The sequence below is a fragment of the Neophocaena asiaeorientalis genome, unplaced genomic scaffold (genome assembly GCF_003031525.2).
Source record: "Neophocaena asiaeorientalis asiaeorientalis breed wild unplaced genomic scaffold, Neophocaena_asiaeorientalis_V1.1 scaffold240, whole genome shotgun sequence".
In the NCBI taxonomy this organism is placed as follows: Eukaryota; Metazoa; Chordata; class Mammalia; order Artiodactyla; family Phocoenidae; genus Neophocaena; species Neophocaena asiaeorientalis.
The window spans coordinates 4367121-4384335 of NW_020185331.1; the positions used below are offsets into that span (position 1 = coordinate 4367121).

The 17215-nt window shown below is 37.7% G+C and overlaps 1 protein-coding gene across 8 annotated transcripts in view; it reads left to right on the forward strand.

The window, feature by feature from the left end:
* The window catches only part of BTRC (beta-transducin repeat containing E3 ubiquitin protein ligase), a 179474-nt gene that overhangs the window by 52626 nt on the left and 109633 nt on the right, over positions 1 to 17215 (forward strand). For 5 of the 8 annotated variants that reach the window (XR_003001800.1, XR_003001799.1, XM_024734940.1 and 2 more), the window contains exon 2: positions 357 to 464. The exons of the other annotated variants lie outside the window; for them this stretch is intronic. Coding sequence is in view for 3 of the 5 variants with exons in the window: in XM_024734940.1 (XP_024590708.1) it covers positions 357 to 464 (108 nt within the window). In the remaining 2 variants the exon portion in view is untranslated. The remainder of the gene's footprint in view (positions 1 to 356; positions 465 to 17215) is intronic. 8 annotated transcript variants of the gene reach the window in all.

Sequence of the window (17215 nt, forward strand, 5' to 3'; positions counted from 1 at the left end):
CAACGGGAGAGGCCACAACAGGGAGAGGCCGTTGTACCGCAAAAAAAAAAAAAAAAAAAAAAAAGAAGTAGATTTCCTTTAGATTCATACATGGAAGGCGAACAGGGATAAAAATTTTTATTAAATATTTGGCTTCTTGACCTATAACTTTTTTTTCTTGCTTTTTGGCCATTTAGTGTCCCTTTTGAGTTTCCCTCTGGGGTTAGAACTAGTTAGTAGTATGTTTCTTGAAGATGTGTCTATCATAACGGCAAGCTGCAACTGGAATATTGTAATTAGCCAAGCCTTGAAAATTCCTGTAATCTGTGCCATCCTGTCTCATACTGTCCCATCTCATAGTTGTCCTCTCTCTGCAGTGCTCTATGCCCAGGTCTCTGTGGCTGGGCTGCTCCAGCCTGGCGGACAGCATGCCTTCGCTGCGATGCCTGTATAACCCAGGGACTGGCGCACTCACAGCTTTCCAGGTACTTTCTCTGTCTCTGTGGGTTATTTGTGGTCATTAGTATGTGTGTCTAATTAATTGGTGTGTCTCTCCTTCTTTCCCATCCTTTACTTACGTTCACTTTTCTCCTTCATGTTGCCTATATTTCACATCACTCAGTTCTCTAATTTATAATGTAGATCCAGATCCATCCACTCTTGAGACATTTTTATTATCATGATTGGTTTGCCAAAATTGACATAGCGCAACTTGACTTGTTGGTTTTCATACCTAGTAGAAGTATGATAGTGAATAAATAATAATTTATTAATAATATTAATAATTAATTAATAACATTCAATATGTAATGTTTGCTCTGGACCTACATAAAGCCAATTAATCAATCAATTAATTACAACCAGTTGCCTGGGCACCTTCTTGTGTTTTTCTTGTGATTACTAAAAATATAAAGTGCTCAATTCAGAGTGTCTCCTGGCTACCATACTATTATATATGTATGTGTTTGTATATGTTCTTTTGGGTTTTTTAAAATAAATTTATTTATTTAGTATGGCTGCGGTGGGTCTTCGTTGCTGCACGCAGGCGTTTTCTAGTTGTGGTGAGCGGGGGCTACTCTTCTTTGTGGTGTGCAGACTTCTCATTGCAGTGGCTTCTCTTGTTGCAGAGCACGGGCTCTAGGCGCACGGGCTTCAGTAGTTGTGGCACGCGGGCTTCAGTAGTTGTGGCATGTGGGCTCTAGAGCACAGGCTCAGTAGTTGTGGTGCATGGGCTTAGTTGCTCCATGCCATGTGGGATTTTCCCAGACCAGAGCTTGAACCCGTGTCCCCTGCATTGACAGGTAGATTCTTAACCACTGCGTCACCAGGGAAGTCCCCAGTTACTTGGCTTTAATGAAAATACTTACTTTAATGTAAGTATTTTAGTGATGATGCTGCTGGATATTTGTCCTTTGCAAAACTTCCTTTGCTTGTCTTATGAGATACAATATGGTGAAGGGCATAGGCTTTAAAATTAGTTAAATCAGAGCTTATATACTGTCTGTCACTAGTGGTATGATCTTGAGCAAGTCATTTTCACCCTAAATTCATCTGTAAGTGGAGACTATAGTAAGGGCATGCAGTAAATAGTTGCTGTTATCATCCTTATCTTTATTGTCATTAATATTATTGCTGTTAATGTTAGAGAATATTGATATCCTGAGAGTATCAATTTATTTCAAACATAGTATTTTTGTTTGTTTGTTTTTTACTATATATCATATTGATGAAGTTTTGGCTCTCAAGGAACTCAGTCTAGCTTTTTGGTTTTTTAAAATCTTATTGGGGTTGCAATGAGTTTCACCAGACTGCAGTCTGAGATAACAGTCCCTATAAGACTTCCCTCCTTCAGATACCAGTTGTAAGGAGGGGAACTGCCTCAGGTTTGGTAACTCACTAGAAAGGACTCACAGAACTCACTGAAAGCTGTTATATTCACAGTTTATTACAGGGAGAGGATACAGGTTAAAATTAGCAAAAAACGAGACATACAGGATAGAATCTGGAGGGAACCAAATGTAGAAATTCCTGTCATCCTCTCCCCATGGAATCATGGATGGCATTACTTCCTCTGGGCCACTGTATGTGACAGTACACACAGGATATTGCGAATCAGGGAAACTCACCCAAGCTTTTTGTGTACAGAGTTTTTATTGCGGCTCAATTACAGGCTGCTCACATGGCTGACTTTTAGTCTCTAGCCCCTCCTGTAGGTTACACTAATGCTTTTAGTCTCTGTTCCTTCTTAGGATTGGAACTGAGTGTGACTCAAAGCCCCCATCATGAATCACATTTGTCCTGTGGCCAAAGCCCCCAGTCAAAGTTCTGTTAGGTAAGAAGTTCCAGGGGGATACCACCTGCCAGTAACCAAGGGGAAAGACCAGGCCTGTCTTTGGGTAAGATTAATTCTTCAGTACACAGGGGTCATGTACTCCTTTGAGAATCTGATGAGAACTACTGAACTTAGAAAAGTACTCATGACATATAGGCAAAGTTTTATTTATAAGTTTTACATATTATGATTATTATATTTATATTATCTTAAGCTATTAAATTACTGTTTATTTTTTTAACATCTTTATTGGAGTATAATTGCTTTACATTGTTGTGTTAGTTTCTGCTGTATAACAAAGTGAATCAGCTCTACATATACTTATATCCCCATATCCCCTCGCTCTTGCGTCTCCCTCCCACCCTCCCTATCCCACCCCTCTAGGTGGTCTCAGAGCACTGAGCTGACCTCCCTGTGCTATGAGGCTGCTTCCCACTATCTGTTTTACATTTGGTAGTGTGTATATGTCAATGCCACTCTCTCACTTCGTCCCAGCTTACCCTACCCACTCCCCGTGCCCTCAAGTCCATTCTTTACGTCTGCGTCTTTATTCTTGTCCTGCTTCTAGGTTCTTCAGAACCTTTTTTTTTTTTTTAGATTCCATATATATGTGTTAGCATACAGTATTTGTTTTTCTCTTTCTAACTTACTTCACTCTGTATGACAGTCTCTAGGTCCATCCACCTCACTACAAATAACTCAATTTCGTTTCTTTTTATGGCTGAGTAATATTCCATTGTATATACATGCCAGATCTTCTTTATCCATTCATCTGTTGATGGACACTTAGGTTGCTTCCATGTCCTGGCTGTTGTAAATAGTGCTGCAATGAACATTGTGGTACGTGACTCTTTTTGTTATGGTTTTCTCAGGGTATATGCCCAGTAGTGGGATTGCTGGGTCATATGGTAGTTCTATTTTTAGTTTTTTAAGGAACCTCCATACTGTTCTCCATAGTGGCTGTATCAATTTACATTCCCACCAACAGTGCAAGAAGGTTCCCTTTTCTCCACACGCTTTCCAGCATTTATTGTTTGTAGGTTTTTTGATGATGGCCATTCTGACCAGTATGAGGTGATACCTCATTGTAGTTTTGATTTGCATTTCTCTAATGATTAGTGATGTTGAGCATCCTGTCATGTGTTTATTGGCAATCTGTATATCTTCTTTGGAGAAATGTCTGTTTAGGTCTTCTGCCCATTTTTGGATTGGGTTGTTTGTTTTTTTGATATTGAGCTGCATGAGCTGCTTATATAGTTTGGAGATTAATCCTTTGTTAGTTGCTTCGTTGGCAAATACTCTCTCCCATTCTGAGGGTTGTCTTTTCGTCTTGTTTATGGTTTCCTTTGCTGTGCAAAAGCTTTTAAGTTTCATTAGGTCCCATTTGTTTATTTTTGTTTTTAATTCCATTTCTCTAGGAGGTGGGTTAAAAAGGATCTTGCTGTGATTTATGTCGTAGAGTGTTCTTTGTTTTCCTCTAAGAGTTTTATGGTGTCTGGCCTTTCATTAAATTGCTATTTAAATTACATAACCCCCAAATCCCCCAAACTAATAAGTTCTATTAAGGAAATGTTGCAGGAAGGGGGACCCCTTCTGGGGCCTGAGAGTGGGCTCTTGTCTAACACTTGGAAATGAATTGTCTGAGGAGACACACGTGCTGACAAAGCAAGAGACTTTTTGGGAAGGGGTGCCCAGGCAGAGAGCAGCAGGGTAAGGGAACCCGGGAGAACTGCTCTGCCACATGGCTTGCAGTCTCAGGTTTTATGGTAATGGGGTTAGTTTCCGGGTTGTCTCTGGCCAATCATTCTGACTCAGGGTGCTTCCTGGTGGCGCGCGCATCATGCAGCCAAGGTGGATTCCAGTAGGAAGGATTCTGGGAGGTTGGTAGGACATATGGACTGGCATCTCCTCTCTCCTTTTGACCTTTCCCTAATTCTTACAGTTGTTGATAGCTTGTCAGTTTCTGCATTCTTTACCAGGATCTCCTGTTGTAAGGTACCTCATGCAAGTGGTTACTGTCCGGCCTGGCCAGGGCAGGCAGTTTCGGTCAGTGGTTACCCTAACAGAAATGTGCAGGGAGCCATAAGAATATATTAAAGAGGAACGTGATTTAACCTGAGGGTGGGGGTAAGGAATATCAGGTAATCAAGGTTTGAGTTAAGAACTGAATGATGAGTAGGGATTAGGCAAAAAAGGAGGTGGGGGAGAACATTTCAGGCCAGTTCAAAGGCCCTGAGGACAGGTGGGGTTTTGTGCATTTAAGGACTCTGCTGGGGAAAAAAAAAAAAAAGAAACCTATCATTTCAGAGAATGAGGAGAATAGAGGAGAATAGAGTTAGGGAAGACTGGGGAAGCTTGATCATGGCAGGATTTGTCGGCCATTGAATGTTTCATCTTGATGCTAAGAGTACTAAGCTGTTGAAAGTATTTTTTTAAATAAATTTATTTATTTTATTTATTTATTTTTGGCTGCATTGGGTCTTCGTTGCTGTACGTGGGCTTTCTCTAGTTGCGGCAGGCAGGGGCTGTTCTTCCTTGCGGTGTGTGGACTTCTCATTGTGGTGCTTCTCTTGTTGCGGAGCCTGGGCTCTAGGCACATGGGCTTCAGTAGTTGTGGCTCGTGGGCTCTAGGGTGCAGGCTCAGTAGTTGTGGCGCACAGACTTAGTTGATCTGCGGCATGTGGGATCTTCCTGGACCAGGGCTCGAACCCGTGTCCCCTGCATTGGCTGGCGGCTTCTTAACCACTGTGCCACCAGAGAATTTCCTGTTGAAAGTATTTAAACACAAGTTTGACCTGATCAGATTTGCATTTAGTTGTATTACTCTAGCTATCATAATTTCAGTAATTGAGGAAAGAGATGTGGGTAGTTTGGTTTTGATGTCAGGACTCCTTTGCACTCTTAAAAATTATTGAGGACTCCAAAGTGGTTTTGTTTATGTGGGGTATATCTGTTGATATTTATTATATTTGAAATTAGAACTGAGAAAAATTTAAATATTAATTTATTCATTAAAAATAACTGACTAAAATAGCTACAATAAATCCATTATATGTTAATGCATATGAATGTTTTTATTTAAAAAAACCTATTTTCTAAAACAAAAATTTAAGACTAGCATTGTATTACATTTTTACAGTCTCTTTAATGTCTGGATTAATAAGACAGCTGGATTCTCATGTCTGCTTCTGCATTCAGTAAGTTGTGATGTGGTGTTTTGCTTGTAATACCTGTAGAATTCCAGCCTCACACAGATACATAGTTTGAAAACATAGAAGTGTTTTAATATCCTTTTCGGGTAGTTGTGATTTCTTAAAGATTAGTTGTAGTATAGAATCTGAAAGATATCAATGAACTTCTTGTGCTCTATTATATTAAAAGCATTGGTCTCAGTGTTTTTAACGAATCATGCTGGAACAGTTGGACATCTATATGCAAAATAATGAACCTTGACTAGATATATTGCACCATATTCAAAAATTAACTCAAACTGGATTGTAGACCTAAATATGAGCTAAAATTATAAAACTACTAGAAGAAAATGAGCGAGAAAAAAATTCGTTGTGACTTCACATTAGAAAATATTTTTTCGAGAAGACAAAAAACATGAACCATAAAAAAAAATAAGTTGGACTTAATCACAGTTTAAAACGTCTGATTTTTAAAAAGATACTGTTTAGAAAATGAACAAGTCAGGCACTGACTAGAAGAAAATATTTGTAAAATACATATTTGATGAAAGACTTGAATTCAGAACTCTTACAAAACAATAAATAATAATATAAACTACCCAATAAAAAAGGGCGATTAATGAGCAAAAAATTTGAATGGATATAATACCAAAAAAAGATACACAGACAGCAAATAAGCACATGAAAAGATCCTCTATATGTTTAGACATTGGGGAAATGCAAATTCAAACAATAGGAAGACACTACATTTCCACCCACATGCTTCTTCCCACCCTGGAATGTGGGGCTGGGAATTCAATAGATCCTAGTAGTTATTGTATCCTAGCTTAATATGAGAAATGTTAGGCTAGAAAATTCTTTGAAAGCAGAAGCAATCTCTTACACTTATCCATTGACCTCCTTTTTAGTAGTTGGGGCTCAATAAAAACTGATGATTTGAACTATGTTAGGTAAGTGGTAAAGATAATCATGTGCAACTAAAAATTGTACAAGTCAAAATCATCTGACTTGGACACTAAGATATGAAGAACAATTCAAAATTTCTTTCAGCCTAAAACAATTTTGAATCTAAGGCCAGTAGGAAAGATTTGTGAACAAAATTACCATCACTGTCAGGGCTTTATTTAGTCTTAATCAAAAAAATCAACAAATATCTATTTTTTAAAATATTGAGCCCCCTTATAAATTACTGTACTTCTGGAGTATATTGGAGACAAATTGATTTAGAGATTTTTGCTGAAAAATTCAGAATAAATTGGTGTGTGGGCCTTGAATTGTATTGCAGGAGTGAAATTGTGTGACATAGGCAGAAAAGAGATGCTTAAAAAACATCTTAGAAAAGAAGCCCAGAGGCCAGTATATGGTGTGTGGTGGTTAAGAGCCCTTGTCAAACCCAAGTTCTTGTATCTTACGCACAGTAAGGCCAAACAAACTGAACTGTCAGAATTTGGAGCAGAAAAAGGTTTATTACAAGGGCAAAGCAAGGAGAATGGGCAGCTCTTGCTCAAAATTTGGTGGGGAGGACTGCAGGGTGTGTGACCTTTCTCAGATTGGTTGGTAGTGTGATAACAGGGTGGTGTTTCAGGAATCTCAATCATTAGCCTTCTGGTTCCAACCAGTCTTGGGTCCATGTGGTAGTTGCTTAGCTTGAAGTTACCATCTTCCCCCTGGGTGGGGGGGCCTTAGTTCTTGTAGATGAAACTCAGAGATGTGTATCAGATTGTTATGTATATCCCTTGAAGAGAAACAAGGACCCTGCCCCATTGCTACACTATCCTTTCTTGACTCCTTTCCTTTGTTTCTTCATTTCCTCACTTAATTAGTAACTGTTTGAATCTGCCCATTGGAACTCAGGGAAGGTCTAGGAAGCTGAAGCCTTTTTTTTCTGCAAACAAGAAAAAGGCTTTTGTACCAGGGAGGGCCCTGTAGGGTTCTGCTCAGTTTCACCCTGGCACCAGACTGCTTGAGATTTGAGCCTGGCTCTGTCTACATGTAACGTTGGGTACGTACTTGACTTCTCTATACCTCAGTTTCCTTATCAGTTAAGTAGGGATGATAATAGTATCTATCTCATAGGGTTGTTGTTAGGGTATGAGTTGGCTTTTATTAAGTCCTTATGAAACCATGCAACTCAGATAGAGACTTAAACCCACTGTCTTTTAATTGAGATTACACACCTGGTCTCAGGACTTAATGAAGCTCAGGTTCTTTATGTCTCATCACAGAAAGAATTCAATGAGAGACAAAGTGATAGGTAAGAAGTGGATTTATTTATAGAGAAGACACACTCCACAGACAGAATGTGGGGCATCTCAGAAGGTGAGAGGCCCTGAAATATGGCTTGATTAGTTTTTATGGGCTGGTTAACTTCATAGGCTAATGTGTGGGAGGATTATTCCAACTATTTCAGGTGAAGGGGCAGGGATTTCCAGGAGTTGGGCTACTGTCCACTTTTTGGTCTTTTATGGTTAGCTTCAGAACTGTCATGGCACTGGTGGGTGTGTCATTTAGCATGCTGATGTAGTACAATGGGTGTATAATGAAGCTCAAGGTCTACGGGTAGTTGACTCTTCCACCATCTTGGATCTAGTTAGTTCTAACCATTTTTTGTCATATCCTGTGGCTATGTCATTCTTTTAAAGGTTGTGCCCTGCCCCCTTCCTTCCTGTTTCACTTAGAACAGGGTCTGGAAGAGAAATGGGTTCTATATTATCAGAAAACTGCACAGAGGACTAGGTTTGGAAGCTTTCAGCAAATAATGTTTCACCTTGGTATAAAACAGTACACTGTTGAATTAAATCTCTTTTTTTTTTCATACCTTACAGCCCAGTTCTGTATCATAGCAAAGCCTACACTTGGTTCAGGTATTGAGAAAATTTTGCTTTCCCCAACATTGCTATAAGTATGAATGTTTATTTTTCTTTTCTTATCTTTGGAGAAATCATTAAGTTCTCTGTAGCAAAAATGGAAGAAATGGGCTTATATGCTGGCTTTACCAACAGTTTGTTCTATGTCAGGTTCATTGTGCACAGGTGCTCAATATTGCTGATTGACTAATTGGCAGATGTAGACTTAAGTCTAGTCTTCCCTGTTTCCACTACTAGAATTAAAACAATCTTGGTACATTTGTATATTTCTTGCTTGGGTTTTGCCTTATTTAGATTTTTGTTTATGTAAAAATTACATACAGTAAAATATACACATCTTGTGTACCCGTAGATGAATTTGACAAATGTATACATTTGTGTAACCTCACTCTCAAGATATAGAGCATTTCCATAATCTGAGAAAGTTCCTTTGTATCCCCTTCCAGTTAGTACCCATATCCCATATGCAATTACTGTTCTGATTTGTCACTGAAGATTAGATTTGCCTGTACCTGAACCTTATATAAATGCAGTCACAGAGTATACATTCTTTCGTGTCTGTTTTTTTTTTTTTTTTTCTGGCCGTGCCACACGGCATGCAGGATCTTAGTTCCCTGAGCAGGGATCATACCCCTGCCCCCTGCAGTGGAAGCACGGAGTCCTAACCACTGGACTGCCAGGGAATTCCCTGTGTCCTCTTGATCAGCATAATGTTTTTGAGATTTATCCATTTTGTTATGTTTATCTGTAACTTATTCTTTTTTATTGCTAAATAAATTCCATTGCATTAATATACTACAATTTGTTTTTCCATTCATCTATTGGTAGACATTTGGATTGTCCCTATTTTTGTCTACTATGAATAAAGCTACAGTATACAGTTTGTATGTCTTTTTGTGGACATGGATTTTTATTTCTCTTGGCTTAATGCCTAAGAGTGGAATTGCTGGGTCATAGAGAAAGTGTATTTTTAACTTTAAAAGATATAGTTCAAGTAATTCTTCAAAGTGGTTGTCCCAGTAGGAATACTCATTTCTACTAATATTGCTGAACATGTTTAAGGAAGTGACTTAGTAATAGTTTCATAGTATTTTTTCTTTGAAATTATCACAAATGTTTAGTGCATTTGAAGCACCTTCGAAGTAAAAATTCTGTGACAATAGAAAAGGAAGAGCCATAGAGTTGTTGCTGAATATGTTGTATTATCCTCAGTATCTCACATGGAAATGGCAACATTGGGGTGGTTTGATTATTGACATTACAAACCACACATTTTAAACTTCCCTGGTGGTCCAGTGGTTAAGCCACCACGCTCCCAGTGGAAGGGACATGGGTTCGATCCCTGGTCAGGGAGCTAGATCCCACATGCTGCAACTAAGAATTCACATGCCGCAACTAAAAGATCCTGCATGCTGCAACTGAAGATCCTGCGTGCTGCAACTAAGACCCAGTGCAGCCAAATAAATAAATAAATATTAAAAAAAAAACTAGTGGTAAAGAAGATGCTGTAAATATTATTTAAATAGATTCTTTGAGGACCTGTTTAGTTTGAACATATTTTCATTTCCATCATTCCATTGTTTTGTCCTGGAAAGTCAATAGGTGATTAAGAGGATTTCTGTTGATTAACAGTGGGTGTATTTTGTGTAATCATTTGTTTATCCTCAGCAAATGGCAGTCGTAATCTGTACTATTAAATGAGACTGAGCAATAGAAAGTGCTTAAAAATAGCTGAGTAATTCAGATCCTTTATTTTCTTTAGACATTAAAGAAGAAGAGAAATTCTAACAATAAGAATATAGGTTGGGACTTCCCTGTTGGTGCAGTGGTTAAGACTCTGCGCTCCCAACGCAGGGGGCCCGGGTTCGATCCCTGGTCAGGGAACTAGATCCCAGAAGCATGCCACAACTAAGAGTTTGCATGCCACAACTAAGGAGCCAGCAAGCCACAACTTAGGAGCCTGTGAGCTGCAACTAAGGAGCCCGCGAGCCGCGACTAAGGAGCCTGTGAGGCGCAACTAAGGAGCCTGCTGGCCGCAACTAAGGAGCACATGTGCTGCAACTAAGGAGCCTGTGAGCTGCAACTAAGACCCAGCACAACCAAATAAATAAATAAATATTTTTTAAAAATGTACTAGTCAGTGCCTTAAAAAAAAAAAAGAATATAGGTGGATTTATATGGCCTTAGAATATTTTAGGTGTCAAGTATAGCTAGTAATTTTAAGGAATTTTTGAGCTTGAATCATATAGTATTTTAATATTAGCTAGGGTCCCTTGTCAAAGGTTGAAATTGTTGAGGATTGACTTCAGGAGAGATTATGTAATATATTTTACTGTTTAAGAATACTTAGATTTCGGGGAACTATATTCAGTATGTGATAAACCATAATGGAAAAGAATATGAAAAAGCATATGTATATGTATAACTGAGTCACTTTGCTGTACAGCAGAAATTAACACAACATTGTAAATCAACTATACTTCAATAAAATTAAGAAAGAAAAATACTTAGAAGTCTACTAAATCTTACCATCTGCTACATGAAATGTTAATGTGGAGCAATACTAGGAAAATTAAGCATTATTCAGAATATACGTATATATACATGTATGGAAGCCTTATTTTACATTTGAGGTTTTAGGGGAATATGGATTATCACACTGAATGTAAATGAACATGTAAAACTTATTACAAAACAACACTGTAAGGAAAATTACCCCATGACAAAAATGCTTACTTACCAAAGTCCTAATTGACCACCCTCCCACTGTATATAAATCATCTCAGTACTGCATAATTTCTATTTAATAAAAACTTCAGTTCCTTTTGAACGCTCCCAAAGACATTCTGTGAAGCCACCATTACCTGTATACCAAAACCAGATGAAGACACTACCAAAAAAGAAAATTACAGGCCAGTATCTTTGATGAATGTAGACACAAAAATTCTCAGCAAAATATTAGCAAACCGAAACCAGCAACACATAAAGCCATGACCAAGTTGTATTCATCCCAGGGTCACAAGGATGGTTCAACAGTGTCATACTAATCAATCAGTGTCATACACCACATCAACAAACGAAAGGACAGGGACTTCCCTGGTGGTCCAGTGGTTAAGACTCCGTGCTCCCAATGCAGGGGGCCCGGGTCTGATCCCTGGTCAGGGAACTAGGTCCCGCATGCTGCAACTAAGACCTGGCACAGCCAAATAAATAAATAAATATTAAAAAAAAAAAAAAGAAGAAGAAGAAAGGACAAAGACCACATGATCATCTCAATAGACACAGAAAAAGCATTTGATAAAATGCAACATCCATTCATGATAAAAACCCTTACGAAAATGGGTGTAGAGGGAACATATCTCAACATAATAAAAGCTATTTATGACAAACCCACAGCCAATATAATACTCAATGGTGAAAAGCTGAAAGCCTTCCTGCTAAAATCTGGAACAAGACAAGGGTGCCCATTCTCACCACTTCTCTTCAACACAGTATTGGAAGTCTTAGCCACAGCCATCAGACAAGAAAAAAAAAAGGTATTCAAATAGGTAAAGAAGAGGTAAAATTGTCATTATATGCAGATGACATGATACTATATATAGAAAACCCTAAAGACTCCACACAAAAACTACAACTGATAAACAAATTCAGCAAGGTAGCAGGATACAAGATTAGCACACAGAAATTGGTTGCATTTCTTTACACTAAAAATATCAGAAATGTAAGCAAACAGTCCCTTTTGAAATTACATCAGAAAACAAAACAAAAAAACCTTAGGAATAAACCTCACCAAGGAGGTGAAAAACTTATATGCTGAGAACTACAAAACATTGATAAAAGATATTAAAGATGATTCAAAGAAATGGAAAGTTATCTCATATTCTTGGATTAGAAGAATTAATATTTTTAAAATGGCAACACTGCCCAAAGCAATCTACAGATTTAATGTGATCCCTATCAAATTACCCATGATATTTTTCACAGAACTAGAACAAATAATCCTAAAATTTATATGGAACTATAAAAGACCCAGAATTGCCAAAGCAATCCTGAGGAAAAAGAACAAAGTAGGAGGCATAACCCTCCCAGACTTCAGACAATACTACAAAGCTACAGTAATCAAAACAGTGTGGTATTGGCATAAAAACAGGCATATGGATTAATGGAACAGAATAGAGAGCCCAGAAAAAACCCCATACATCTATGGTCAATTAATCTTCAACAAAGGAGACAAGAATATAAAATGGGAAAAAGAAAGTCTCTTCAGCAAGTGGTGCTGCATGTAAATCAAAGAAGTTAGAATATACCCTCACAACTTGTGCAAAAATAAACTCAAAATGGCTTAAAGACTTAAACATGGGACTTCCCAGGTGGCCCAGTGGTTAAGAATCTGCCTTCCAAAGCAGGGGACATGGGTTCAATCCCTGGTCAGGGAATTAAGATCCCTGGTCAGGGAATTAAGATCCCACATGCCTCAGGGCAACTAAGCCTGCGCACCACAACTAGAGAACCCGTGTGCCGCAACTACAGAGCCCACATGCTCTGGACCCCACGTGCTGTAACTACTGAGCCTGCACGCTCTGGAGCCCAGGCACCACAACTAGAGAGTCCGCGCACCACAATTACTAAGGCCACACACTCTGGAGCCCACACGCCACAACTAGAGAGAATCCCACGTGCAGCACTGAAAGATCCCGTATGCTGCAACTAAGACCTGGTGCAGCCAAAAAATAAGTAAATAAATAAATAAACATCTTAAATGTAAGATATGACACCATACAACTCCTAGAAGTGATCATAGGCAAAACATTCTTTGACATAAACCTTATCTACCAATGTTTTCTTAGGTCAGTCTTCCAATGCAATAAAAATAAACAAATGGGACCTAATCAAACTTACAAATTTTTGCACAGCGAAGGAAACCGTAAACAAAAGGAAAAGACAACCTGTGGAATGGGAGAAAATATTTGCAAATGATGCAACTGACAAGGGCTTAATTTCCAAAATATACAAACATCTCATATAACTCAACAACAAAAAAACAAACAACCCAATTGAAAAAGGGCAGAAAACCTAAATAGACATTTCTTCAAAGAAGACATACAGATGGCCAATAGGCACCTGAAAAGATGCTCAACAGCGCTATTAGAGAAATGCAAATCAAAACTACAATGAGGTACCACCTCACGCCAGTCAGAATGGCCATCATTAAAAAGTCTACAAATAACAAATGCTAAAGAGGGTGTGGAGAAAAGGGAATGCTCTTACACTGTTGGTGGGAGTGTATTGGTGCAGCCGCTATGGAAAACAGTATGTAGGTTCCTCCAAAAACTAAAAATGGAGTTGCCATATGATCCAGCAATCCTGGGCATATACCCAGACAAAGCTATAATTTGGAAAGATACATGCACCCCTATGTTCATAGGAGCACTATTTACGATAGCCAAGACATGGAAGCAACCTAAATGTCCATTGAGAGATGAATGGATTAAGAAGATGTGGTATATATATATACAATGGAATATTAGCCATCAAAAAAAATGAAATAATACCATTTGCAGCAACATGGATGGACCTAGAGATTATCATACTAAAGGAAGTAAGTCAGAAAGAGGAAGACAAATACCATAAGATATCACTTACATGTGGAATCTAAAATATGATACCAATCAACATATCTACGAAACAAAAACAGATTCACAGATATAGAGAACAGACTTGTGGTTGCCAAGGGTATGGGAGGGAAGGAATGGGAGTTTGGGATTAGCAGAGGCAAACTATGTATATGGGATGGATAAACTACAAGGTCCTACTGTATAGCACAGGGAACTATAGTCAATATCTTGTGACAAACGATAATGGAAAAGAATATGAAAAAAATATATATATGCATAACTGAGTCACTTTGCTGTACAGAAAAAATTAACACAACATTGTAAATCGAGTACAATAAAATTTTTTAAAAATTCAGTTCTTTTTTGTGCATATGTTGACATTTGACCTATGTTTATCCTAGCTATACTCCTTACATTAGGAGTTTGCATATAGTGAGAAGTCAAAAATGTTTTTGTTTTGTGTGTGGGGAAACCCTACATTTTCATCTGTTTATAAAACTAACTTATTGTTTATAGTAGAATATGTAAACTATTTGGTAAATATGTAAACAAGAAAGTATCACTCATACTTCTACTTTAAGGTAATCATCAATCAATATGCTAGTTTCCTTCAGTCTAGAATGACTTATCCATTTATGCACGCATGTACACACACAGGCATGCCCAGGCAAATATAATTTTGTTTTAAAATATATTTATTATTACCATTTTATTATAAAATTATAAAGCAAAATAAAAATTTAATAATTATAGAAAATACAGAGAAGTAGAAAAAAGGAAATATTTTAATGTCCTCCCAGATATTACTATTTTATTGATAGTAATACTTTCTGATTTTCAACTTTATTCTGGACTTAATTAAATTCTATGTTTGTCACCTGGTTACATTGATTTTGGTCACTCTGTCCCATGTAAGTTTTAGCCATTTCAAATTCATAGTTCTCCAAAGGTGCTGTGTTCTCCCATGCTCTGTGTCTTTGCATGTCCTGTTTTCCCTACCTGGAGAACGCTACTGAAAACACTTATCTTCCCTTACCCCCTGCCTCCCACTTTTATCTACCTGGCTAATTAAATTCCACAGTTCGCTCAAGTTGTTTCACCTCTAGGATAAAGGCCCTCACTGATCTTTTCACTCACCCGCCTTAACGTAGTCAGAGCATCTGTACCAACAGCATGCAATAGATACCTCTGTCATAAGCACGGATATGCTTATTGTGATTGCTTAGTTCCTTGAGAGCAGGACTATATTTTGTTTATATTTCCAATGTCAAGCACAGTATAAGTGCTTGATACAGAGTATGTGCTTTATGAATTTTTGCTGAATGAATGAATGGACTTAGATAATTTGAAGAAAATTATTAGATAACATATATAGGGTGGGACTAGAGAAAGCATTGAATTGCTGGGGGTACCTGCACGTACATACACATAAGTGTTCTGTATTCAGAAAGAAGTCATGATAATTAAACAATCATTCCAAAGACTACACATTTACATGGAAAAAAGGAAAACATGCTGAGTCTGATTTATGGGCAGATTTATACCTTTGGCTTTCATACAACTCACACTACGATGATCCCTTCTGAATTGGATTTTGTATGTTGAATTTGGACTCTTGTTGATGAACAAATGCACATTTCAAGCTATTAAATAGTGGCCCTGCCAGCCAGCTAACAGTTCAGTTTCAATGATGTCAACGTCTTTATCTTCACAGCAGTGTGTTTGTACAATTATTTGACTTTTATTGCATTTTACCCTTATTCTATACAAGAATAGACACTGGGAGAATTAAAATGATCATAGTGATAAACTACAGTCTACAGAAAGGATGGAGATCATTAGGGACACTGAAAGTGACCCTTTAGCCTTGATTGAGAATAAAATTAAAGTATATGTGCAAAATGTTGGAAATATATTATTGAAGATCATTTATTAAAAAGAAAGTATAATTATGGATTTTAAAACATTTTAGCTAAAATTGAAACTTATTGTTCAGCTTCTACCCTTTCAACTTTTATGTATATTTAACTAAGAAAAGTTAGAGATGACCTGAATTTGATGTATTTTACTTTATGCTAGAAATTGTCTTGGAAGAATGACACCATTAGGACTGATTTGTCTTTCAGGATGCCTACTTGGTTGTTCTAAATACTCTGTTTTAAGTTTGGTAATAATAGATTCCTCCATTGCTAAGTATTTTGATGTGTTTGTGATGCAGGTAATGTTCATTTACAGGCTAATTTGCAACATTACCTAATATCTAGATTAAACAAGATCATCTTATTGTGAGATGATCGGATTTCCTTAAAAAAATTTTTTTTGTTGTATTTCCTGATGGATCTGAAAAATTAAACTTTTCACTCCACAAAGAGGGCTTATTGCTTTTATGTTGAATAATGTCGGATTTTACCTAACTGCCCTAACTTAACATGACCCCTAATGGCAGAAGAGAGAGTATAGGTACCCCAGGGCGCCTGGAGTTGCCCCAATATAAGAAGCACAGACCGGAAAAATCAAATTGATGAAAACTTTAAGGGTGATGGGATCCTCTGTGGATGTACTGTCCTTACCAGAGAAATTCTTCCTGTGGGCAGTTAAGGCTCACCTGTATCCTCTGGAGAGGTACATATTACTTTCTTTATATTTCAAGATTACCTTCTTCTTATTGCCATCTGTGTGCTGAGTAGAGGCCAAAGTACCACAGGAGTTCCTTATGTGCTATTCAGGAATTCATTGTTGGTTGTTTTGTGACTGCCTGCCACAGCCATTTGTACCTTCTTTCACTATTGTGCTGTTTTATGTGGTAGTGTTTTATTGTCTTGCTGTCCTTCCTTGTGTTAGTTTTTAGACTTGGTATTTTATGTGGACTGTCAAGATATGGAATCTTGGTAGACAGGCAGCATTTAGGAAACTGTCATTTTTCATGATGAGAGAAACCCAGGTTATTTATGTAGGCCTCATTGGGGGAAAAAAAAAAAAAAGACCAATCTCTTGACTGTTTAGCCACTTAGGCCTCTGAGAATTGCAGTACTTTACCATTGTGGGGTGATACCCATGAGTTCTGTTTTTCCTAAGAGTGATGTTGAATAGCTGTGAGATTTTCTATATTCTCTGGCTCAGTCCTCTGAAAACCAAGTCTATATTTTGAAATAGTTATTTGGGCCTAAGATGTAGTACATCATCATGAAACGGGATTTTGCAGTGTACTTTTCCCTGCTGGGTTGTCTGTCA